Below are 26,902 nucleotides of genomic sequence, written 5' to 3'. Positions count from 1 at the left end.
ACACAGCAGACAAGAACCAGGCATCACCAAGAACACTGGAATTAGGAACAAGTGCTTCTTTAGGCTGTTTTACACCAACATTTATTCTGCAACTGGCTTTATTTTGAAAAAAACAATGTCAACTTATCTGAAGTGAGGAATACTGTAAGTAGGATGCAGATAGCTGAGAAGTACCTCAAATGTAAGTTTATTTTTCTCTTTGTCTCCAAACGGGAAGGGTTGATTCACAACTTCTTTCAAGTACTCTTCTACAAATTCCATTGTTAGTGCAAACTTTGTCTTCATTTCATTCCTTGAAGAGTCAGTGAAGGAATCATACCTACAATACAAGGCACAGAAAGAAGGAAAATTAAACACGTCTAATATCAGGATCAGTTGTCACTAAAGGAAAAACAAACCGATCATGATCCTCTGAAATTACTCAGTTCAGCTCTTTGTAGATATGCAAAGTGGATACACAAACCTTCCCTCCAACAGTACCAGGAAGGGTTGAAGTGAATGGGAAAAACATAGACAGGATAATACCACTCTTGTGGCAGATAGGACTCTTAAATCTTGCTGTGGCAATTCAACAAGGGCACTAACACTGCCTGCTACGCTGCCGTGCTTCTTCCTCTATCTCTCCAGCCAGATATTCCCTGGCTGGGAGCATCCCAGTGCTGCTGCTCCATCAAATCAGTGGAGCCAGAGAGGGTTTCCACTGAAATCAATGGTCCTTTCTCTAAAATTAAATTTAACACATGCTTAAGTACTTTACTGAGTGAAGGCCAAAGCCTCTGTGAGCTCTTTCTGGACAGCAGCTGTATCTTAATTCTGGGTTCCCAGCTGTGGCTTTCTGTTGAGCTTGAGGTATAAAACCAAGTTACAGCCTAGCAAACCTGTCCTATGAGACACAACTGGATTACTTGGAGTGCAGCTGGTCTGAGGAAAGACCATTCCATCTTCCCCAGCTTGTTCAATAAAAGAACATAGGGAAAAATAAAATTTAAATATTAAATGATTGAAAGCTGCCCACGGAAGTCTCCAAGAGTAACAATAATTAATAGTTCTGTGCTCTGCAACAAAATACCTTCTCACATACGTTTTGTGGACATTGGACATTTGCAACTGCTTTGTTCTGAGACTAACCCTACAAAGAGCTTTTGTACTTTAGTTTGAAACACTTGCAACTCACTCATGAATTGTGATCTTGGTAGGAATTTCAGTCCACAATCTGGCGTACTTGACAGGCACCACAGACTCCTGAGGATCTCTGTCCACGTGCATGTGCAGCATCAGACGACAGAAGGAAGCCCGCAGGTCATAGGGGAGGCTTTCATCAGACATACACCTGAGGATCAAGTCTACTGACAGCTGGGCAGAAATCTGGTTGATGGCGAGATACTGGCGGTCCAGGCACATTCTTGCAAAGAGGTTCAGCTGGTACCTTAAAAAAAGGTAATAATGTGGTATTCAAGGAAATCGGCTGGAAATGAAAGAACACACCTCAGAATCTCATGTTACAAGCCTGTTGTGAGCCTTTCTGATATAAATCCTGAAAAATAACAAGAGTGACTTTGTTAAGCAAGGGAGCAACTTGACATTAAAAACTATTTGTTTTCAATTAGTAGAAAACATTATTCCGTGGTCCCATTTCCTCCCTAATCCTTGAGACACTCAGGACGCTCTGTCCTCAGAGCGTGCCTTGCTTCCAGGGCAGCACAACCTTAAATTAAAGCGCAATAAATAAAAGGTAAGAGGCAAAATAAAAAATAGACACAAAGAGACATGATGAGCAAAGGAAACTCAAGATTTGCCTGGAATAGACAGCAGGGACTGTGGTGACTCCCACAAGAAAAACCTGAAATGAACTTTTAATCTCAGTTTCTGGCTTGACCTGGTTTCCTTTTTTGATATTGGCAAATGAACTGGATAAGAACAGCACTGGGGGTCTTCAGAGACTACATTTTCTTCCTTTTGAATAAGCAGTTTTACCTGTAGTAGGTAAGAACTTCTAAATCAGCTTTTGTGCCTTCCTTTGCCTCCTGAGCCAGATGCCTGATGGCTTTGCCATGAGGTTCCTTGTTGCTGTCAATCCAGTAAAGCCACACTTCCTCTTCATCAATGTCATCTGAGATAACTGGGCATTCCAAGGGATTGTCCATTTGGGTTGAAACCAGCCTGCAAACAAAAACCATTCACAGTGGAGCCATGAGTAAAGTGCTGGGAATTTAAGAGAGCAGACAACAAAATTGTGGCATGTTCTGATTACAGATACTCACTTGGTCTGGATGAGAATGTCAGCATTCCCTGGGCTCAGCATAAACTTGCAGATGAGTTCCTGAGTTACTGGTATTGCTGTGGTGTTTGATACACACAGGTCTGACAGATAATCCAAGAATCTGCAGTCAAAAAACCACAGATGCAGCAGAACATGAGACTTAAACTACTACTGGAGAACTGCAGTAGAAATCTCTAGCACTCAGCACTAGAGGATGGGTAGACTAGTGGGACTCTGTATCATGATATTTATCAACATATGATCTTTGCCACTTCATACTCTTGCAACTCACAACACCTTCCACTAGACCAGGTTACTCCAAGCCCCATCCAACCTGGCCTTGAACACTGCCAGGGAATGCTGGGCTACCAGAGAAGAGTGCTGCTTTGTCAGGACCTGCAGACAGGACTCTGCATTCAAAGAGGTAAAGCAGAAAGAACAAAGCTTTGCAGGGAATTCAATTTCCTGTGAATTTGTCTCTCAAATTTAGGTCTTCTGATGTTTAACAAGGTTCAGGCTGAGGCTTTCCTCACAGCTGGGACATTCAATAGGTACCTGGGTTTGTCTCTTTTCAGGGATTGCTGTGTGTGCAGTAACAGTAATCCATATTGCAGCCATTTACACACTGGTATATAAAAAGAGCCTCTTCCCTCTATGTAGTTTCCTCTTTCCCTGATATTCATAGGAATTAAGTATCTCTGAGCCCACCACTCCTCCAGCAGATGTAGCTAAAACTGAGCAAGGTGCTCAAGAGCTGGCTGGGGAGCAGATGTGAGCAGGCATACACACACAGATCATATATTCCACTTCCTTAGAAATCCAGGTACAAACTGGTCATCTGCTATTAGCCATTCAAGGACCCAACAGTTTGAACTTCTAGCACAGACCACAGTCCCCACTAAAGTCTGGGAACTGTAGGGGGTGAGTACAGACAGCATTTTTAGGGTAGACTTAGGAAAAAATATATCCATAACTGAAGTGAAGCTTTGTGGCAACAATTAAAAGTGCACAGCAATCAAAAAGATAAAATTAAGCAAACAGCACATAAATACATAGAATTCTGGGGAAGTCACCTGGTTGGAGCCAAAACTCAGGAAGGTTTTTAATTTTGCAGCTCATGTGTTTTAGAGCAGAATTCCACAATTCTCACTCACACCAACAGTGCTGCAAAAATCTGTAAGACTCTCCGTGAAAATCAGATCAAGTCTTTACTGTTCAGATTACATCATTCTGGCAAGGGGTAATTTTGAAACATTTATTGCTCCTGAACTCCTCAAACAAGTGGATACACAGCAGTTGTATGATGTGGGTATGGCACCAATTCTTCCACCACAAGAAAATGTGATGTGCAATTGTCAATAAACACAGACCCTTCAGAGACAGAGCTGATCCCGTGGTTTCCTCTTCATATTGACCAAGCCCAACCCAGCTGAGCATGGGAGAGGCAATGAGATTACAAAGTGAGGTAAAACAGGCATATAGAAAATAATTGAGGCAGTGAAGCACCAAGACCTTGAGCAGTATCCTTAGCTGCTACCAGGAAAATGGTATTCACAATTACAGAAGACAATATTTGGCCTTTAGTATGTTCATTTCTTATATTACTTTGCTAATTTTACAACTGAAAATCCAATAATAAAGAGATTTTTTCCATTTAAAAATAAAGAAATCCTTTTCTTTTATATTCTGACCTGAAGCTTATTTAAAAAAAAAATTCAGCTGAGTGAAGTTCAAGGCCAGAATTTTTAATTTGGAACAAAATCTGCTCTAGGAGACGTGTTTATGGGATCTTCACTGTCCTAGGCCCTTTTCAGGTCTGACCTGGAATCAGAACCTGCAGGAAAACTGATATTAATAAAAGCTTAGAGAAATTGACATGCGTGTAAAATTATTATTAGCAGGGAAACCAACACAAGTGGCAGTTTCACAGAGGAGCCGCAAAGCTGGGAGAAATTAAACATGGTCTTCATTTCTCTTTGCCCCAACCTGAACTGAGACCAAATTTTCAAAGCTGTCCTGTAAAGTATAAGCCCTCTTTTCTCTAAGCTCTAGTTTTAAAATGTGGATATGGTTAAACTCCAACAATTACAGGTAGTTCTAATATCTTCTGCACAGGTGGGCTTTTTGTCTGCCAGGTCAAAACAGGGAGAAAGATACATTGAAGCAATGAATAGCATGCAATTCACAGCTACTGCCAAAATGCTACGTGGACCACTTCAAACCTTGGCTCTCGATTTCTCCTGAGTAAATTCACAAACGTCTCTATTTCTTTAGCTGTGATGTGTTTCTCTAGCAGTTTTCTGTTGTTGTGCAACAAAGCTGTGATGGTGTCTTCTGCCAGAATATCATAACCAATCTGGGACTGCATGACGCAGAAGTTCTTAGCAATATATTCCTGAAAAAAGGAAAGATTCCCACGATGACCTGCTGAGCAGTAATGGTTTCTCTCTTAGAACCGGAGGCATCCAGCTCAGTTAGCAATCAAAATAATGCACAAAACTTTCCTCCCTCAACTGGCTTGAACAAAAGAACTTCTGAATACCTAAAATATGTACCCTGAGAAACAGATTCCATATTAGGGATGACTAACTCTTCTCATTCTTTCATAAACCAAAGGAATGAATCCATGGAAATATATACAAAATTCAAGAAATAGCAACCTCTTTTTTTAAAAAAAAATGAAAAACTGAAACGTTTTTATCATGTTTAAGAAGCTTTTTCCCTGAGTCTTCCCTCCTTTTCTCTCCCTTCAGGACAGAAATATTTCTGTAAAACACTGGAAAGAAAACAAAGAAGCCACACAGCAGTTCAGGCTTTTATCTCCAGTCCCTTTAGTCCATGTTCTGAAATACCTCTTGCTCACAGGGAGTCTCCAGCAGTGGGAAATCAGGCTACCTGATATAACAACCTCTGCTCTGACTCACTGCCATCCCTCTACAAATATTTAAGCAAGAGAAACAGACAGCTTTGCAGATTTCCCACTTTACAATCCAGGCTTCAAGAACATATTTTTAATAACAGAAAGCTCGTGAATGAAGCAGTGAACCCCAATCTCAGTCTGAGCCTGCAAAAGTACAAAGTGAACTTGTGATATTCATTGTTGAACTTTCAATTCACACACTACTGAGCTACACACACAAAAAAAGGCCTTTCCCCATTACCACAGAATCCCACTTGTAAGTGCAGAGAGTCATGCCAAACCCAGGATATATAATTATAGAAATCAGGAGGAAAATTATCCTCAATACCACTGACCTGGTTCTTCCTATAGTCCTGTTGGGAGTGTCTGAGAACTCTGTAACATAATCTTAACATGTATTTGTAGGGAGCATATCTCTGGTCACCCAGGTCTTCGAGTCTCAGCATCGATCCTTCACCTTTGTCCTTAAAAGGAGCTTTGAGGATGCCGAATATCTGTTCAAAATCAAAATCACTGAGAGTGAAAATCAGATCCAGATTTCTGCTGAACTTACAGCAGTCAATGAAAATGTCCTCTGACAGGATCAGCACAACAGCCTTGACTAAACATAAGTGGGGGCACAATCTGAGACATCACAGCTTTATGCATTTGGGGTTAGCTTTACGTTTCCCACCAACTCAACTGACATTGCGTTCTCTTTACTGCTATCCCCAACTCCAGGTTTAGTTACGTATCTTAACTTTGGATAATTTAGTGATGAAAAAGGAGGACAACACTGGCTGCTGTCCAGTTTCATCCTTTTCCCCTTTTTTAAAATTTCTTTCAGTTTTCTTCTCAAAAAGTACATTAGTTTGCCCTCACACAAACAAAGTCAGAGCTCCATAAGGGCACTGTGTGGGGAACACTTGCAGGATTGGGACCGTGTTCCATGTTTGTCTCAAATTTTGCGAACAGTTTGCTCTCAAACATGGTCTTAAATCTTATCAGAATCACATGAAATTAAGAGCCCTCTACAGCCCCTTGTGCTTCACTCTGATTTAAGGGCCAAGAGATGAACTTTGACCAAATAGTGTCATTTCTACCCAATCCAACCCACACAGAAACCCAACCTGGAATAAGCCAAGTTGCCCAAAAATAACTTTTTCTCACATCACTCTCTCCTACAATCTGTTTGCAAATACAGTTAAGTTATTAACACAGTAGGACATACCTGAGCCAATATGTTTTGCTCCCTCATTAATTTCTGCCGTTCCCGGTTTGGCTTGGTAATGATCACATCCAAAACCTCTTGCCCGTTATTGGGCACATCAGCAACAAAGAAAATGAGATCTTCCAGTAGCTTGGTCACAAACCTAGAATGAATAGACAAACCATTATTATAAACAGTCACTCAACACTTGCTAGGATTCATTAAGAACAAAAATCACATTTATGCCAAGCTTTACCTGGCACAATGGAACTTCCATCACTGCAAAGTTAAGTTTGACATGTACTTAAGGATTCCAAGCCTTAGTTCAGCAGAAGCTTAAATCAATCACAGGGCTGTTTACTGAGGCATTAAACAACAACCAGAGGGAAAACAAGAGAAAAATACAGGCTGTTGGATTGATACACAGTATTCAGAGACCCAAAATCTATACCAGCTGGCCTCAAGGTCCAGGAGCAGTAAAAAGGAACTTACATAGCCTAGCAAGGATTTTTATGCTTTATCGTGGGTCCATGAAACAAGATGATGGACTCACTAGAGGAATAAAAACATTCTGCCACTAGATAATTTCCCTACTGACCCATGAAACTGTTTCATATATATACTTTTTCATATATATATTCATATATAACTGTTTTCCTATATATACTGACCCAAGAAACTGTATTTGTTTCATTCTTTGCTAAACAAAAGATTTGTCAGAAGCAGGTGCTAGAAACGACAGAGGCAGTAGTAATTCCTTCTCTCCCACCTTCAGAAAACGCAAAAAGACAGAATATAAATGGGAAAAAAAAGAAAACAAACTCATCATTGTCTCCTTGTTACTAACATCTTGCCAGGCATGCAGTGAGAAACACAGATGTCCACAGATTTCAAAGAATATCCCTTAACAGCACCAGCAATCTTCTACATGAAAAACTCAGCATCATTTCAATTTGGACAATGTCTAGTCTATAACTAACAAATCTGCCAGCTTCGAAAGAGGCAGGAAGATCCCCAAGAGATTTTCAGTCATCTGTGGGAGCCAGACACAACGTTCCCATTATCCACAAGTGAGCTGGGCTGCTCACCTAAACCCTCTGAGTGAGCTTTAGCTCTAAAAGCCTCAGCCCACTGGTGGAAAACAGCAAGGTGTGTGTCACCCCCACGAAATAAAGTAGAAAAGGCAGCCGTAGGATGGAGAAATGAGGAATTAACTGTTGGGATTCCTACTTCTCTATGCTAGAAGGTAATAAGACAGGAAAAAGATGGTTTGGGGTTTTTTCCAAAGGAAATCACAAGAACAAACAAATAATGGCAGTGTTCTGAAACAGCTCTGAAATGTTTTTCATGTTTGTTGTACCGATCTGTCAACATCAAGACCTGACAATACTGACAGTGACACAGTGTCCCACCTGGACACTGTCATGTCCCTCTCTGGGTCAACTCAATCATGAAATGGCCCCACAGCTTTTCAAGGCTGAGTACCAACACCCAGGCTATTAAAAATCTGCCTGTTATGATATTAAACCATCTGGCCTAATTGCTACTGGAAACTGATTGCAAAAATCCAGTTTCATCACCAAAAATTACCATTTTCAGAAAAAAAGCTGTATATGATGTATTACAGGTTACAAATTCACACTGCCAGAGATGCTGTCTTATATTCAGTTTAACCACAGGCAGCTGAAGACAAACAGGGAACTACGTCACTGGCAGTGGAATATATCTGGCTACAATGTACAACAAAGGTACAACAAAATCCCTTGATTCAGGGGCAGGTGTGAGGAGCAGGCATTCTAATAGTGCTGCAGATGAAATGGGGATTAATACATGGGGCAAACATCACAATGATATAAAATAGAAAAAGAGAACAGGGGAAAATAGAAACGAGAAAGCAAAGGGATTATTGGGGCAGCTTCTCAGTCACACTGAGACCTCCTTCCAAGGCTTTTGCAGATTTGCAGTGTGGTGAACTTCACACAAGTCAAGAGCCCTGCCGTGCTGCCTTCCTGTACACGAGAATCAGATGCAATGCACCCTCACATTACATCTCAGAAGTGGATTATCAAAGGAAATCCAGACTAAGATATTTGCCCAGAGAATTACCCATTTATTTACATGGCCAGCAAGCTGGGGAAGTGCTGTTTGCCCCACTTTTACACAGGACATACATGGATCAGCCTGAGGTGCAGCAAGGATGCTCTGAAAGAGGTGGAATCTAACCCCAGGCTGGCACTTTCAGCACTGAAGTGTCCTCTCCCAACTGCCTGTGTGTCCATGTGGGTATTACCTACCCATGACTGTGTTATCATAACTAACTGTGTTATCATAACTAACCAACCAACAATTTAGCAAGGGAAAAAATAAAACTACTAACCTCCTTTCATTCTGGGTTATTGTTCCATTCTCCAGTTTTTTAACAGTTGATGCTAAAACCTTGTTGGCGTCGTTGGCAAAGTCCAAGTCTCTGACCTCAGACAGAGGAACCGATACGATGGCAAAAGCTTCCTTGTCCTCTTTGGTTTGGCACGTCCCAATCTGCAATAGTTTTTGGTTTAAAGTGGGTGAGCAATCCTCTTACCTTTATGCTAATTATTATGCCCATTTCATATGTTAGAAGTGAGACAGCTTCAGGAATGAGTTTGGGATTTTGTTTACCTTTAGCATCACAGGCCTCTCTTCCTCAGTGTCTATTGGGATGCTGGTGCTGGTGACCCAAGTGTTGGTGCACAAGTGCCTCAGTCGGACATAGGAGTTCCTAAAGGGGGACAGAGCAAAGAGCAGGTGAGATGGATCAGTTCTGAGCCCATGTGGGCAAGGTGGGATGCCCTGCAACACCGGCCCGTGGCATGAGGCTGGAGAGCAGGAGCCACACCAATAAAAGAGGTAGGTGGACCTAAAAGACACTGTGGTACCCTTTTCCCTAGACTCCTTCTTTCTCACCCAGAGCAGAGCTGCAACAAGAACAACCAGCATCTTGGGATTATGCAGAATGCTGGGTTTAAGTATTTATGTAAGTCTAGGAGTAAAATATTTTTTAAAGAAAAAAAAAGCTACAAGAAAGATGTTATAAAATCCCATCTGAATAGAAATACATTCCATGAATAAACCCAATTCTTTCATTTTCTTTTTTCTGCAGAATAACGAACCCTTTTAAGCTGTCACAGCACAAAAGCCAGAAAGTAAAGCTGACCATGGTTTCACAGCTTCATCATTATGATCTGCAAACCCTTGTTCCAGAGCAAGCATTTACAGTACCAGTTCTCAACTGAAAATCAAGTGAACAAAGAGCAGATATGAGATCCTTCTAAATTCTTTCCATATGATAATCTGTGGTATTATCAAAAAGCAGAGCTGAGAAATCAATTACAATTTTAACTCTGAATTTTACTTTTGAAATATATTCACTGTGGTCTCCATTCACGCTCTCCCTTTCACACTGATGGGCTTTTGAGTATTCAAGTAAGCAAATTATCTGGCAGAACTTAGCATAGCAAACACACTTCAAAGCCACATACATCAGTATTTGTGGGTACCCAGCTTTAAAATCCACCCTCACAACAACCAGCCCCAAGTGTCTGCAAGCCCATTCAGCTACAACCAACACTGTGTGACTTATCTAGCCAATCTCAGCTATGCTACACAGCTGAAATTTCAAATATTGACAATTAAAATCCAGAAGCCACTTGCTGAATACATTTGAGTAACAAATGTGCTCAGTGGCATCATGATCTGTCAGGGAAACAGAAGCCCAACTCATCACACACATTATTTTGTTGGGAACAATTCAGTTAAATCTATTAGAAGTACATTTTTTCCAAACAGTGCACAGAGCTCAATTCTATCCTCACACAGATCTGTGCAATATTTAGACCATTATTTTTCTCTTCACAGACTCTCTCTAAGTGTCACTTGTTTTATCCTTATAATTATTTTACCCAGTCACAGCAGCAGTATCATGTTTTATACATCCCTTATTTATCCATGAACACTCCTCAGATTTTAACAGAAGGATAATACTTGCTCGTGTTTGATTTTTTCTGCTTTACTTACCAGCATAATGCCAGGAAGAAACCCTGTCAATGCAGCACTATTTTTTGCCCTTTTTTTCTTTCCTTTTTTTTTTTATTTTACCTTGGAACCAGGCAATCAGCCCTCTGAAGAGTGGTGGCATCCAGTTCAAAGAGAGATGCGATGTCATTTCCATGTGGCACAGAGACCAAAGTATACATAATCTTCTCCCCTGCCTGGCGTTTCTTCTTTGAAGCAGGAAGGTCGCCATCTCTCTGCTGATTAGGCACAAGGGTTATTTGCTTGCATCAGGGCCCACTAGAAATTCTTCAATTACCTTGCAGACAAATAATATATCTGAATTGGAATTTTTATTTTTTTTTTTAAACCTTCTAGCAAGAATCTACCATGACTGGCTTTGCAGTAACACAAAGGATGCACTTTGCCCCATGGGGTCTCAGGAAGTCATTAGAACAACAGCAGGCCACGAGCTACAGAGGCACTGCAGCACTGGATATGCTTTATTTGACACCTACAACTTCAAAAAAGCTGCAGTAGTTGCAGACCCCCTCACTCCCAGCAGATGCAACTACACAGTGCTGGTCTGGAAAGGGCCACAGTTCAAAGAAGAGAATTAATGAAAATTCAACTTTTTTTTAAGACAAGGAAGGGATTTAAAAAGTAAGTAATTTGCCTAAATCCACTGTTGTCTTATGTAAGTTTGATGGCTTTTTCCTCTCAGATGGTAGAATTACAGCAGCACACTTCCAGAGAATCACATAACCATTTAGGTTGGAAAAGGCCTCCAAGATCATCGAGTCCAGCCTTTGACTGATCACCCCCTTGTCAACCTGAGCCACGTCCAGTTGTTTCCTGAACACCTCCAGGGATGGGGACTCCAGCACCTCCCTGGGCAGACCCTTCCAATGCCTGTCAGACCTTTCCAAGAAGAAATTATTCCTGATGTCCAACCTGAACCTCCGCTGGAGCAGCTTGAGGCCGTTTCCTCTTGTCTTGTGGACACTCTCTAAATGGCAAGAGCCAGAATATCTGCTCCATCAGGACCAGCTTGTCATGGAAAGGGGGACAGGCAAGGCCCCAGCTGGATTGTATTACAAATCTCAGCACAGGCTGATAACCCACCCAAGGCTGGGTCCAAGCCAGGTCTAATTTTACCCACTGCAAGGGCAGGAGTTGTCCCCTCTGAGGGACAAAGTTACTCAAACAAGGCACATGAGCTTAAGGTGGGATCTTCCTCCCATCACTTGCTGAGAGTCCACGGGAGTTTTGAGACCCCGCAGCACCATCCTCGTTTCTTTAGTCACCTACATACTTTTGCCTACAGACTCCAAATGCCACCTTTCCTGAGAACATTTCTTGGCTTGAAGGAGTCATTCGGAGTCTGTGCCCATACCCACGCAGCAACCAACTGGTGTAAGTAAAAGCTGCTCTCTGGGGTGTCGAGTTACACATCTTGCAAAAGACTGATAACCAATTAAGAGACTGGCAGCCCAGGGCCCTTCCCGTACACAAAATACATCACAGAGGGAGAGGAGAACAGGAATGAGGAAAACCAAAAGAGAAGAAAATCCAACCCTGGATGCCTGAAATGCTATTATAATGATTTACAATACACCACGAAGGAAGAGCTGTACAATGGAAAAGGCCAGGCTGTACTTGGTTTGCATTAGTAGCTTGATTAAAACCAAACTGTAAGGGATAATCAAGGGCAAAGCTTTGATTATCCATATTGCCATTTGAGATTAAACAACAAAATCAAGGATGAGTGAAATTAGGGAAGAAAGAACGAGTCATCAACTCATTTCAAGGTACTTTTTGAATCCTTCCAAAACATTCCTTTTTTCATTATCAAGCTTTAAAAATGCCAGCTTTCCATCCCATGACTTCTATCAAGGATAGAGAGAGCAGGAAAAAAATACAGAAAGAAATTTTTCTTAGGCTCCTCTAATCATTATGGTACTGCCACTAGTATTTGAGAGGAAGGCTTGCTAAGACAAGAGCAACCATCTCCTGTGACTTGCACAAGAGTAAACTCATCTGACAGTCCCCACATCCTATTGTATCTCATGCCCAAAAAATGCTAAAGAAAAATGCACAAAAAATTTAACCTGTATGCAAGGATTGAGAAAATAGCAAATTGCTTTTGTGATTTCCATACATATTTTGTTTTACATATTCGTGATGAGACACAAACTGAAAAGGCACAGAAACAATAAAAGAATCCTTCTAAGAGCTTAGCAGGTGTGAGTCAGAGTCTAATATTAAATGAAAAACTACTTCCTACACTTCACAACAAAAGAGAAAACTGGATAATCAGTTTAAAATTCAAGAGATCTATAAAGAGGTAAGTAGCACAGGATAGTTTTGAACAGCATCCAAACTTTTTGATATTTTCCACAACTTACATTCAAATCTAGTTAGGGTTTCCCAGAAACTACCCACTTCACTACAATTTCCAAACTGAAATTGCTGGTGTACAAAAAGACAGGACACTTCATAATTCTATGGTTTTCTTTTTATCCTGGGGCTCTGGGTAAAATAGACCAAAATATGAAACCATACTGGGAGGGAACATGAACAGGACACCTGACCCAGACTGGGCAAAGGGATATTCTCCACCACAAAACACCATGAGCAGTGTATAAACTGGGTGAGCTGGCAGGAGGCAGAGTCAAAGGCAGGTCTCCTGTGCTGTAGTAGTTCACACCAACTATTAGCTCTGTGGAGAAGTTCACCCAGCAGTTTGGGGCAGACCCTGCCCACCCCCTGGTGTCCCCAATAGCTGTATAGCTCCAGTTGAGCAATGGAATTGGCTTGCCAGCCTGAAATTCCACCAACCAGGCTGAGCAGCTGGCAGGCACACATAGGAGCAAGATCTGGTTTTTAGCCTAAAAAGAAATTCCACTTCAACAGAGGGCAAGACAGTGCCTGCAACACTGCTAAGTGAAATGCCAAGCTTAGCTGAGCAAAATCAGACCTGCACGAGAGCTGTACAGCAGTTCCAGGCTGAACTCCCCCACAAACCTCAGAACTCTCCTTACAGCATTATTTTAGAATCTGAATCTCACAACTCAACCCGGGTTATGGGACTTAAGCACTACTCATGGAAAAAAAGAACACGTAAGGAGAAGCGACCCCTAACCTGACAGCTCTGGAAACAAGTTGCATACAAGGGGTACACGAGAGACAGCAATGCTGCCATTACATAGGAACAAACATGGATTTGAATTTATGGCTCAGTTTATGTCCCAATGCACGTGCACATGCTTCTCTATGGGGGAGAGAGAGAATGCACACAGACACTTGCACACAGAAGGCTTCTCACGATAAATTAAATTTAGTAAGCAGCCATCAGAATCCACACTTAACCCAGCCATTATTGAATCAGCAGATGAGTCCATGTGAGGATGTGGAAAGAAGTGAAAGTACTAGTTTAAATTAATTAGACAATAGCTCAGGAGAAGCACTGCATTCCTAAGCAGATGAAAACAAGATGACATTTGCTCAGGTAGGAACTGGCATATGAGCAGATGCAGCCAGCAAAACTGGATTCAATTAAGAGAAAAGAAGAAAAGAACTGCAAAGGAACTCAAATGCAGAGAGAAGAAAATTCAACTCAAAGCAGTGTGAAGAGGAAGCCAATAGAACAGTTTCAGAGATGCTGGCAATGTGGTCAATGACAGCCAAGGAAAGCACTCCAAAGGCTTTATAAAAAACAAAAAAACCCAGGTGAATTACATGCCAGGGGTATAGAGAACAGTGGGTAAACCAGTATTACCAAATAGTACATTCACAGAAGGAAAATGTACATAGCTTTGATTGTCCCAAACTACAACAAACTAGCAACAAGCTGTCACAAGTCACATCAGACACATATCCAAGGTGAGGAAGGTGCAATCACTTCACTCTTGTGCGCTGTTTAAATCACTCACAAGGATGAAGAAGATACATTCAGCTCCGCTTCTGCCCGGCAGGAGTTGGACCCACACCTTCCAAACAACCCAGTGTAAGTATCAGTGGTACAAAGAGCAGTCAGCTCCTTCAGCCTAAGAAAACCTCAGTGTGCACTGGCATGGAGGACTGTGAGCCCCCAGCATTATTCTGCAGCAATAAAGCTCAATAATCACACCCAGGAAAGGCAACTGAGCAAACCCCCAGAATACAGCCAGGGCACTTCTCCAGGTGGGACCCATCTAGGGAAGCAAAGGCCGAGCATTCAAAAAAAAAGAGTCCTAGGTAGTGAGAAAACCCACCATTTTGGTGAGGAGTGGAAATATTGATCCAGGCCCACAGCAAAGTCTGTAACTCCTGGGCTACCACCACTGATTTACAGTGCATCATGATTTAAAAGGAAGCTTAAAGAGAAAAAATAATGCAGACATACTGCTTGCCATTTGGAGGGCAAATGTAAGGAGAGACAAATCCCATGCTGGAATCAGTGACAAAATAATCAGGTACAATCAGATTTGTCTTGAGACTTGCAGCCCAGCAGATAACCCTTTTCACAGCTCTTAATAGAATTTGCTACTAATTGCTACCTATCCAAACCTTCCTTATTTAACTCAATTTGGCATCATACCTAAAATTCAAGAGATTTACACGGAGTTTTGTTTACGGAAGGGCCTTCATTTCAACTGCTTAAAGGTGATACAAAACATGACAGACCTAAAATACCTTTTCTTTTAGAAACCCAATCTACAATTCCAATTGGTGAAGACACCTCTTGTGGCATAGAGACAGACAAGGATAATGCCCTGCTCCTGAATGAATACATTAAGCTGCACTACAGATTTCAGTAGAAATTAAATTTAATAGCAGCCAGAGTTCTGAAAATGCCTGTTAAATCCAGAGCAACGTGGTATCTCAATATGTTAACCCAGTTTAGGAGGCTCTTACAAAACCAGCATTTTCACAGAGCAGTAACGTGAGCAGAACGCCATGGGTTAGATTATTTTCAAAATTCTTTATGAGAAGAAAATGGAGTAAATTAATGGCCAGCCTTGCTCCTGCCTGCTAGGAGCCCTGGCAGACAGCACAGCAGTTAGCCTCCTGTAACACCTTCACTGTTGACTCATTTGTGAGTCATCGCATTTTTAGCAGAGACATCACGTTGCAATCCTGTTGTTAGGAGCCAGAGACATTCTGTAAGAAACAATGTATGCATTTCCAGAGCTGATTCAGACCCGTGTGCAACGGCAGAATAATAATAATGTGCCGGCATCCGTGTCTCCCCTTCTCCCCCAGCCTCCCCAGTGGTCTGACTGCTGGCTTTATATAAGCTGCCATTTTTAAACTGATGATTTTTCTTTTCTCTTTTCTTTTCAATGTTTTTTTCAGATTGTCTATTCTACTTGTTTAAACTGCACCACTCATATAAAATGTATAATTCAATTAAGTTCATTCCTGGAAGGTAAAATAAAATAAATTTTTTTACAAAACAAATTAATTTACAGTGTTTATCAGGAAAAAAAATCTCCTGGGCTGGCAGCAAGAAGGCAAAGTTAGAATTGCAGAATGTTGGGAATTCATAAAGATAGATAAACAGAAGTCAAAGGAGATACATCAAATTGCACCTGGCAGCCCATGGTAGAACTGCCCAACTTCTTTACAAGAAAAGTAAATGCATACCAGTCTCAATCCTAACAAAAATCTCAACAATAAAAGGTCGATTGGAACTGGTTAGAATTAGCTCTCTCACGAAAATGCAGACAAATGGAGAGACGGTACCCATCCAAAGTCAGCCTTTAACACAAAGGCACTAACAAATGCCAGGTTCCCAGCTGTTCCTGACATTTCCCTGATCTTTGTAGCATTCTTCTGGATGCTGTACATTTCTCTCCTTAGAAAAAGCATACTAATTTGCAGCATAAAATACACCAATTTGGGGTTTAGTGGGAGCTGTAGCATAGACCACTGCATTTTGATGCACGATACACTACAATCTCTAAGACTTTAAGAGATGAAGAAGACTTGTTTTGATAAGACCCTTAAGTAAAAAAAGGTCTTCCCATGAAAAAAAACAATCTTCTGGAGCTTAGATGTGGGAATATTAATCAACTCATTGTAAGGCCAAATTTTACCAGAATTAAAAGCAGGGCTTCACAAGACAATTTGGCTGGATTGCCAAGAAGCAGCTCATAAACAAGCAATGATCCTCAGTACAAACATACCTTTAATGCTTGGGAACAAAAGTCCTGGTGACTTCCAGTAATATTTATGTTCTCTGGAGACAAAACCCTTTCAGACTCTGGAGTCAGTTAAGGCAAGGCAGAAAAGATGTGCTTAGGCAGAACTCGGTGTCTGTGCCCACTGCTCCATTATGGAAAACCCTTCTCCATTGCTGCTTCCCAAAATTCAGTTGCCTGAGCAACTGGGATCAGGCCTTGTAAACCAGGCTGTGAACATGCACAAGCAGCCCCAGCACACACTGAGGAGTTAAGGCTTGGCACAGAATGCACAGACGGCTGTGCTGCCTTTAAAACCCAGACAACAGAGAAGGAGCTGCTACCCTTTCATCCAACAGCCTAGCCGAGAAAAGAAGGATGGGTCAGGCTGAAGGAACCACAGTGAGTCAAGCTGGTGCCATCTCTGTGCTCCAGCAGGGCCATCCCAGAGCACAGGGCACAGGATTGTGTCCAGACTGTTCTGGAATATCCCCAGTGAGAGGGACTCCACAGTGGAAGAAGTTTTTCCTTATGTCAGTGGAACTTCCTGGGATCAGTCCCTGCCCGTTCCTCTGGTGCCATGGCTGGGCCCCCCAGAGCAGAGCCTGGGCCCTGCTCGGAGCCCTCCCTGCACGCAGGGACACCCCGGGCTGAGGGCCCCTCTCAGCTGGGGCTCCTCTCCAGGCTGAACAGCCCCAGCTCCCTCAGCCTTTCCCTGTCAGGGATGCTCCAGGCCCTAAATCATCTCTGCAGCCTCTGCTGGCCCCTCTCCAGGAGCTCCCTGTCCTTGTCCTGAGGATGCCAGGACTGGACACAGCACTCCAGATGTGCCTCCCAGGGCTGGGCAGAGGGACAGGATCCCCTCCCTCGACCTGCTGGGAATGCTCTTTCAAATGCATGCCAGGACACCATTGGCCTTCTTGGCCTCAAGAGCACAGGCTACAGGTTCAGCCCTTCAATCACAAGGATTTGTTTATTCATCTCCCATTTCCCTGCTACTCAGACTTCAAATTTTGCTGGGGCAGGTCCACTTCAACCTCCCCCCTCCAGATTTACTTCATAGGCAGTATTTCAAAATTAATTGCTTCAAAAGATGGAAAAGAAGATGCCTTTGCAGTGAGCCAGTTAGGCAGTGACCAGGCAGAGGAAACACTAGATGATAACCACAGAGCAAGGAAAGCCTGTGTGCTCCAGGTTATGTGCTACTGGATACAAGATTGACACAGCTGACCCTTAAAGAACTCCAAATATTATACGATTATTTTACTTTTGAGGGACAATTCAATGTACTGCATCATTGTAACATCAAAGAAATTCCTGCAAAGGGATGTGAAGTTTCTCTACTTGGTTGTTTGAGGGCAGAATAAAGGCTTAAATAGCCATTGCCGACTCACGGCATTTCCAACAAAACTGTAAAGGGGTGCAGGATCCAAAGGGATTTCTACCACACTAATAGAGCCTGTAGGCTTGGATTTACTTGGAGGTGTTACCAAAAATTGCTAGAAGTTCTTTCACAAAACATCTCTCACAGGAAAGTGCTGACTGCATAAATTAAAATTTCCACAGAGACATCAGTTTTGATCATCAATCAGCTTTGATTACTTTTTTATTGGAAGCATTTCTCTAATGTGATTTATCTAGTCTGGGTTTTTAGCTGAAACCACTACCCAGGAGGAATAAGCCAAACTGATAGTGAAGCCACCTTTAACATCCATGTTTAGATTACTCTTGTGCCCTCATCATTACACAGTCCAGGGAATATTTAATTACTTAGATGAACTGAAATGGCTACAGATGGAAACCCTATACCATACATAAGTATGGTGTGGTACAACTGAGGATTGGTTCCTCAGTGACAAGGGCCTAACACCTACTCACTGGGGAATTCTGGAACTGATCTTGATTTCCATTCCAAAGTTCCAAAGGCCTCAAGTTTCATTCTAATACAAAAGAGCAACAATTGGTGGAATTTCTGTACTTTCATAGGAGAGAATTCTCTTTCTGTAGACAGCTTAGCTGTTATTGCAGTATCACCACTAATGCCAAATATCAGTGAAGATGGAAAACCAGTGTTGCCAACTCCTATGAAAGTCTCCATTTTTATTAAAATTGCAGTCCTCAAGGCATGTGATTATGTAAGAATCTTGGGTTTCATGTCATGAAAAATTAAAAATTTCTTCCCTGTGCAGAGAAAAACTTGAAAATGTGTCCTCTTAAAGAACAAAAGCCAGAAGGTAAGCAGAAAGAAATTAAATTGAATTTTTTTGAAGAAGATCTCAGCCTTTCCAAGGCAATATCTCATGAATTTGATGGAGGAATGATACTTTTCTGGAATATTTGTTGACTTAGTAACAATAAGATTCCCCCAAGGTTTTAACTCCACTTCCTTCACACACTATAATCTCCATGTCTGGCCTTGCCTCATTAGTCATAATTAGCTAAAATGCTCTTGATGCTGTACCAGGCAAAGACTGTTGCCATGAAGTAACACATCTAAGCTGAGCAGAATGAATACATTTCGTATCTGCAGTCAGATAACAAGCAGAACAGCTTCAACTAATGCCACTTTGATGCAGAATTTGAGTAAGTTTCTTATCATTTGCCTTAACGTGAGGGAAAACTTTCTGAATTGCCAGTTCTGAGACGCATCCTACCTTACACAGGATATGGAAAACAATCCCAGCAGCTGGAACACATAAGGAAAAGGAAAGCTATGAAGGGCTTCCATATGTCAGGCTACGCTGGGTTAAGGATACAGCATTCCCCAGATTATATGCAACATATAAATTCCACTTACCAAAGCTTTTCCTTCATTATTACCTTCTGGGTAGTGTGGGTTAAGCTGGAAAAGAAAAGAAGTCAAATACTATCTCGATAGCTTTCAGACATTTCATAACTGGGAGAGAGGGTTTGGTTCAGTTCTCTGTTATGTTTCCACCCTACAAAAGGACAGTGGAGTATTTAGAAGCAGTGTGAGAATAAAAGACTGCTTCAATTTCTGGCTGACTTAGCTGGCTATGTCCTCACCTCTAGAAAGAGCATCTTGCAATCAAGCTTGTTAACTCAAGAGGAATCTCAAACAACCAAAACCAAAAAGGATGATGAAGAAAGCACAGTTACTATTCTAAATGCAGCCAGTTGCAGTCACCCACACACATGCACATGCAATCACTTCCAGGATTGACACTGGGCAGATAGATTGAGATAAAAAACTAATGTTCTCTATGTCTACTGAGATTTTATAGGAAGACAGTGAACTCAGAATTAACACATCTTTGAAAGAGGAGTGACAATGCCACTAGAGACAATTATTTAATTACACTGTGGTTCTGTTTAACCATTATTAATGGGGATAATATTTTCTATATTATATCAGGATTATCAAGCATTAGTTAATACTAAAGTAATATGAGAAGCTTGGATGAAAGATGCTATACAATAATAAATGTAAGGTATTACTCTTTAACAGCTGTTCAATATGATTGTACTTTTGACAAGGGAAGTATGTAGTCTATAAGATGAGGGATTATGTAGGCAGATATATTCAGAAATAAACAAAAACACACACACCCACTCACTGGCTGCACATGAAACCTTTCAAGATTTGATTTACATGAAGAAACAATTTTGCATCAATATTTACAAATGTTCCCTGACACAAGATATGCCATCAAAGTGCTGAAAATGCTTAAGTGAGATTATTAGTTATATAAGGCAATTTTGTTCTTAGGCAATTACAATGTGTATACATCTTACAGATGAGTACTGTCATTTTCTTGGCTTGAATTTGGCATTACCAGTGTGGAAGAGCCAGAAGAGAACTGCACAGGGCAATATGCACGAATCCCAGTGGAACTTTTCAATATCACGTTATCATACATCTAACATTACACAGACAACTGTTGTGAAGAGTTTTTGTTAAGTTGATAAGGCTTTTATTAAAAAATAGTCATTTGTATCTCTTTAACCCCTCAAAAAGCCCACTCCACACCATGAGCCTGAAGAAAGGAGGAAAACTTTCAAATCTTTGTCAAATTGCTGAAAATACCTTCCCTGTGTGTCGCAACTTGATGTGCTCACATAGAAATGACCAAAGGTTTATTCTGTCTCCGTTTCATTTTTTGGATTAGCCACTGTGTTACCATCACAAACCTAATTCAGAGAGCCTGCTTTCCTCCCTGTGTTGACATCTATCTCAGATCTTGCATTTTGCTCCTCCCTGACATTGTCACAGTCTCCCAGCTCCAAGCCCCTCTTGCTACTGCTATACAGCAACAAGAATGAGAGATGAACACCAAAAAAACTAGAACTCATACACACATGTAACTGTTTTCACATAGTTTTGATTCCTTCTTAAGTTTCCACAGTTCTTTCAGCATGACATTTGTTCATCTGACACCTTAAAATAATCCCAGTGTCCCATTTTTAGCAGCCAAGCTGAGCCCTCTGCTTTTGGTTCCCCATCAAGAAAGAGCTAAAATTAGCAGGCAGTGCCCCTCAGTCCCAGCCACACACCGTGGCCTTCCAGCACAGGTGCAGAGAAGGTAGAGAAAGGCTAAATTTCTATGGTACCTCCAGACATTGCTGGTTGAAGTAAGCAAGAATAAGTCTGGGTCATCTCGGGTTTGTCACTAGACCCAGCACAGAGAACTTGGCACTGAGGACTTGATTGTACAGGTTTTCATTGAAGGGCTTGAGTGAATACAGTTGCCTACCAGTATGAACTGAATTCTGATGCCCTTCAGCTGTTTGCTTTTGACATAATGGTGATTTTTAAAAATATATATATAGCAATAACAGGAGAAATTAGGAAAAATCTCCCTCCCTCAACACTTCTTGCCTTCTTGAAAAATAACTGAACAGAGTGCCCTCAGATTTCCAAAATAGTTCACTTGTGGACTGAGGGTGATGGAGACAGAAGGCTCAAGTGAGAAATCAAGTACATCCTTAATGCTTTTTCATGCCCTGCTGTTACAGAAATAATGAAACCAAAAATACGTTGTTTAGAGAAAGTTTTGAGATGCTGATGTTAAACCACAAACACAATGGAACTCAGTTTTTGGGCTGACATCCATGGCCCCATTTTCAGCTCTGCTCAGCAGTTGCCACTTTCATTTTCATTTCAGCTGAGATTGTTAGTGCTGAGGGTTTCTAAAAAACAGACCAGTAGCTATTACCCCATGCTATATTCTCCAGGTAGAAAAGGCATAAGTCATCTAGTATTGTATGTCATATTATACCAGTCCTGAGTCCCTTTCAATATCCCAGCACAGAATGACCTAAGGACACAGTGACAGTCTCAGCACTCCAAGATCTATTGCTTTTTCTGATTTCTATAAGATCACCTCCACGTTCTTCAATAAGCCTCCCAAACAAAAGAAGCCTTGAAAAGAACAACATTAATATTTTTATCTCACTACTAATGAAATCAAGTAAAATTTTCTGCAGGTGTTTAGAAAGTAAGAATGGTATGCTAAAATAGGCCTCAATAAAGCTCAACAAGTTTTCAAGCTTTTTTGTGTCATTGGATGTCTTGAAGTTGCAATTTACTGAATTATAGCTGAAATACAGCACTGAATATTCCTGCAAAATGCCACTGGAAGGTGCATGCAGCCAATATGCACCAAGAACATGACACATTGCAGACAAGGACAGTCATGGGAAAGCCACCACCACCACACAAGGTCATATTTTTAAAGACTAAAACTGTTGACAATTTTGGATTTTAGAGATAGATTTGCAACTACAGAGAAGACAATGCCTTCTTTCAAATCTAAATTTAAATAGCCTTTACTCGCTCTCTTCTGCAAGAAGCCAAATTCCCAACTCATGTTCTACACAGGATATCTGAAGAGCCTGAAGGTCAAGGGTGAGTGCTGCAGGTGGCCCTCCTGAGCTTAAAAATTGGTGTCTCTTGAACAGATTTCAGGCTCAGCCTTCATACACAGTGGTATATGGAAAGATGAGATGTCTGAATGCATACATATATCAACATCCTCATCCTGTGGGAGCAACAGAAGGCCCCCAGCAGAGAGTATGTGTGACAAACTCATAACAGAAGTCAGATTTTACACATGGAAAACTGAGGTATAGACAAAGTCTTTAATTATTTCTGGTTAAAACTACTTTGAAGGGCAAGGAAGCTCATTCCTGAATTTTCACCTTGTGACTTTACAAAATCTGTGAAGTCACATAGCAGGAAGACAACTTTCATCTCTGTGTGTTTGCGTGTTACTTCTGGTATTTGGTGCTCAGAGAATGCAAGTGCCCTGCTAATCCTGAGAGGGATTCCACTACATTAAGCACCAGAAGTTCCAGGCTCTGTCATCTCTACTCATTAAAGCTACTCAAAGTTGTATCTTCAAGTTTTCAAACCCCACGAGTCCACAGTGAATAATTTCCTGGGGTTCTACCATTGTGCAGAACATCATCTCACGGGTTATTCTTGGCTCTAATTTTACTTTTGCATCTTTGCATAGCTAGATATCCTTTACAATCCAACGAGTTTGAAATTCCACATTTCTACTGAATGTTATTTTCTTGGAGGAATGCATGGAAAGCACCCAAACAGTCTATTTTTGGACACCCAATTAAGAAGGAGAGAGAGGAGTTTGGGGAAACAAACACCCATGCTGATTTTAATCAAATTTTGTTGACTAGGTAAAGGATATTTAAAGCATCTTGTCAGGGGAAGAATTAGATTGCCAAATTTCAGCTAAATGAGCATTTTAATGACTTGGTTAAAACCTGCATTTATGAAGGAAACTCTGACAGACAAAGAATAAAAGGCTCTAATTCAACACAAGCCAACAGTCCCCATTTCATTTGATAACCAGCCTGTTAACACACAGCCTGTTACCCAGCCAACAAGGGCAAGGGTTTTGGGGAAGAAAAGCCAGGACAAAAGAAAAATAATCCACTTTTCAAATCTTTCATCTTCATTAGGCTTTCTTTGTTCTTTGTTAATGTCAGACTGATTAGCTTTCGATAAATCCAAAGGACTTTTGCACAATTTCAAAGACTTCCAGTGGCATTCAAAGGACTTTTGCCATCTTATTAACTTGCCAGAGAAAGACGGGCTACGACTCTACCTCGATAAACTCTGTTCAACCCTGCCTCGGCATCAGCACAGAGCTCCTGATAATCATCATCCAAGGAAAGTTTAAAAATCTCAAAAGGCCTTTTCTTTCAGGATTATATTTTCCTCATGAGCCATGTCTTAGCAGATCAGACAAGCTTCTAGGGAGCACTGGGAAAGCTGAACCTTTTTGTCTGCTTCGGGCCCCCCTGCTAGTCAAAAACAGGAATGAGAAGCAGCTCCAACACCTTCCTGTCCTGACTTTTCATCCTCATTACCAGAAGAAAGATCATCTTGGTGGCATTTCCAGCTGCTGTGTAAGCAATGGCAGGCCAGCATTTTGCCATGCCTAAATCAGCATAGATTTAAAGGTCTCACACCAGCAGCATAAGCAGGAGTAGCTCCATGTTAGGAGTGGTAACGGGGAAACTCCATTGCTTCTACTGGGATCAAGGGCAGAGAACCTGAAACCAGTGCTCAGCCCCACTCACCCATATCCCATTCTGCAGAGGAAGTCAAGAGAAGGAAAAAGGTCGAAGAGATCCTTTAGTGTCACTTGGATGCTGGACCATAACCTTAGTCTGAGCTTCAGCAGCTCTGTGTCAACCTGTGCTATATAAAAAAAGCATCCTCATCTCTTCAAGAAAGATGTTCTAAATATTGATATCCCATATGCCTTTCAGTGGTCCTCACAGGAGTAACTAGGGATGATTGAATTAGACATGACTGCCGTTTCTACTGTAAAAAAAAAAAAAAAAACAAAAAACCAAAAAACAGAAAACAAAAAACACAGGCGCACAAAACCCCAAAACCAATAAGAAACAAAGGAGGGGAACCTTGGAAAATTCCATCAAGCATCATAAATAAAGAGGCACAAATACAAATGAATAAAAGCTTCTCAAGTGATCCTGAAAAAATAAACAAAAAAAAATGCACTTAAGAACAAGCCACGTGTCTACATTTGCTGTTTTGGAAGACATCAAAATGTAAGATGTGTTTTTAATAACAGAAGTAGGCCTCGTAATGACTAAATGACAATAAATACTGCATTAATGTCTTTGTACTTCCTTACTCCCAAAGCCTCTATATGTACAAACATGGCCCAAATGCAGCCAACTTTGGGCAGGACTGAAAAAGCTGAACATTCTCACAGGTCACGACTGCAAATTAGTTGGCTTGGGGAAAAAACTTTCCTCTGAGATCCAGATTTATGAAGGTATTTGCACAGACAGATTCCACCAAAGTCAAGACAAGTCAGGTCAAGAAATGTAGCTGCATTCTCAAGACTCTTAAAAACTTTGGAGAAATCTAGCTCTGGGTTTTGCTAAATGGACATATTCTAGATCTGTCACTTTAAAAAGCCACATCCAAGTCTGCAGAACAGGTCAGGCTGGCTCTGTAAATCAGTAATCCATCCTCCTCCTCTGGATTCCCCCTGGATCTCTTCCATCTCTTCATGCATAGTTGTAAATTATCCTTCACTCCTTACAGAGCTTTAAAACAAACCCACACTCCTATGAGACAGTGAAAAACAGAAATAAGGCTTACAGTGCTGAGTTCACCCTGTCACCTTTTTCTTATGAGAGCCTTTAAGCAGCAAGCCAGATAGAAATTAATCAGAGTGCTGTGTTTAATGAAGCAACACTGTGAAAAACCAGCCCAAAAGGAAGATTTTGAAACAATCTCCAGGTGTGGAGGTCCCTCAGTACCAAGGAATGAAATACATGAGATGTGTGAAGGCCTTGGTGGATGCTGCCATCTCCTGGCATCTTCTCCAGCTTACAAACTGTTCCTGAGCAAAAGGTGCCTCACATCTCAGTTAAACAAGGCCATTTTTTTAAAATTTTAATTTAATTTAATTTAATTTAATTTTATTTTATTTTATTTGTTACTTGCCACACTCTTCTGAAGGCAGAAGGAACCACAGAGAGTTTAACAGTGTTCTCCCTCTTTGCATGACCAGGGCATGAGCAAGTCCTTCTGCAAAGGTTTGTTTCCATGTCACCCAAAAAAGAAAATAAAATTACACTGTCAAACAGTGGTTCCATTGTTTCCTAAATAAAAAACATCTCTGTCAGTAGTCCAATTTCCAACAAGTGGACAGCAAAAGGCCTAAATTATGGACTTCAAATAATCAATCTCAGATGCCTTAATAAAACATCCTATGCAGGACTCCATTTTCCAGCAGTTTAGGAAGTGGAAGATAAGTCCATAAAACTACAGAGACAGTTTCTTCAGGGCTCCAGGAGTTTAATCCTGGTTTATAGCCTCAAGTTTAGGAACTGATTTCTCTTTTACATTTCTTTTATCTTAGCTAATGCTGAGGATACTGTTACCCATACAATTATGTAATTTTTCTTAAAGTCTCATTAAATGCTTTGTTTTCTATTCTTGTGGGATTCTTGGGACAATCTTTACTATTCAGAAGGCAGGAGAGGATTATTTTCGCTCAATATTAACTTGAGCATGTACTCAGCTATCTTCACCATGATCCAAATCAAGTGATTATTACAACAGGCTTAAATTTACTATGAAGGGTATGGCCCTGGCCATTTGCATAAATGCATATCATAACAACATAATAATATAACAATATAATATATATTGTTATAACATATCATGACAATATAACGTGGCAGGCTAATATTTTTAATCACAGAATCATAGAATGGTTTGGGTTGGAAGGGACCTTCAAGTTCCTCTAGTTCCAACCCCCCTGCCATGGACTGTAAAAGCAAACTTTAAGAGCAATTCTCAGTTTAAAGTGAATGATGTCCATAAGCTTCTCTGAAAAGAAAGGGGCAGCTCAGGGCAATTTTGACAGGAAAGTAGAGTGAGGTAATATGGGAAGAAATTATTCAAGAAAGATAAGAGAAATATGAGTAACTTTTATTGGCCATTGATCCAAGAGTTCTCAGCAAGTGGTTTACACCACAGCATGGTGAAAATCAGCTGACAGTCCTGCAAGGCTTCAGGAGTTCTTGTTAACCCACCCCAAACACTCGTGCTCTGGTGCCTTAGCTCAGTGACCCTGTTCCAGCACAGACTATTCCCTCTTCCCCGTGCCCTGGAGTCCATGCCAACACCATCTCAGGGACAGCACCCTGGGTCACAGGGCTGCAATCCAATAGGAAAAAGGACATTTCTGAAGCCTGTGCTGCCACTGCAGTGCTCCACCACTGAACTACAGCCTTGGCCAGTTGGACTGGACTTCCTGTTCAATTAATATCCACTAATTGTCATTTCATCTCATGCGTAA

The 26,902-nt window shown here is 41.2% G+C and overlaps 1 protein-coding gene across 5 annotated transcripts in view; it reads right to left on the bottom strand.

The window, feature by feature from the left end:
• ITPR2 (inositol 1,4,5-trisphosphate receptor type 2) overlaps positions 1–26,902 on the bottom strand; it is a 247,831-nt gene that overhangs the window by 168,408 nt on the left and 52,521 nt on the right. For 4 of the 5 annotated variants that reach the window (XM_048300591.1, XM_048300592.1, XM_048300594.1 and 1 more), the window contains 11 exons: positions 19,363–19,407; positions 10,504–10,658; positions 9,028–9,127; positions 8,747–8,907; positions 6,391–6,532; positions 5,516–5,674; positions 4,483–4,655; positions 2,262–2,381; positions 1,975–2,160; positions 1,175–1,426; positions 175–319 (listed from right to left, as the gene is read on the bottom strand). In XM_048300591.1, coding sequence (XP_048156548.1) covers positions 175–319; positions 1,175–1,426; positions 1,975–2,160; positions 2,262–2,381; positions 4,483–4,655; positions 5,516–5,674; positions 6,391–6,532; positions 8,747–8,907; positions 9,028–9,127; positions 10,504–10,658; positions 19,363–19,407 — 1,638 coding nt within the window. The remainder of the gene's footprint in view (positions 1–174; positions 320–1,174; positions 1,427–1,974; positions 2,161–2,261; positions 2,382–4,482; positions 4,656–5,515; positions 5,675–6,390; positions 6,533–8,746; positions 8,908–9,027; positions 9,128–10,503; positions 10,659–19,362; positions 19,408–26,902) is intronic. The other variant, XM_048300593.1, reaches the window with a different exon arrangement.

This window comes from Corvus hawaiiensis, chromosome 4 (assembly GCF_020740725.1).
Source record: "Corvus hawaiiensis isolate bCorHaw1 chromosome 4, bCorHaw1.pri.cur, whole genome shotgun sequence".
Classification (NCBI taxonomy): Eukaryota; Metazoa; Chordata; class Aves; order Passeriformes; family Corvidae; genus Corvus; species Corvus hawaiiensis.
The sequence above is the reverse complement of the archived record's forward strand: the minus strand, read 5'-3'. Positions and strand labels throughout refer to the sequence as shown.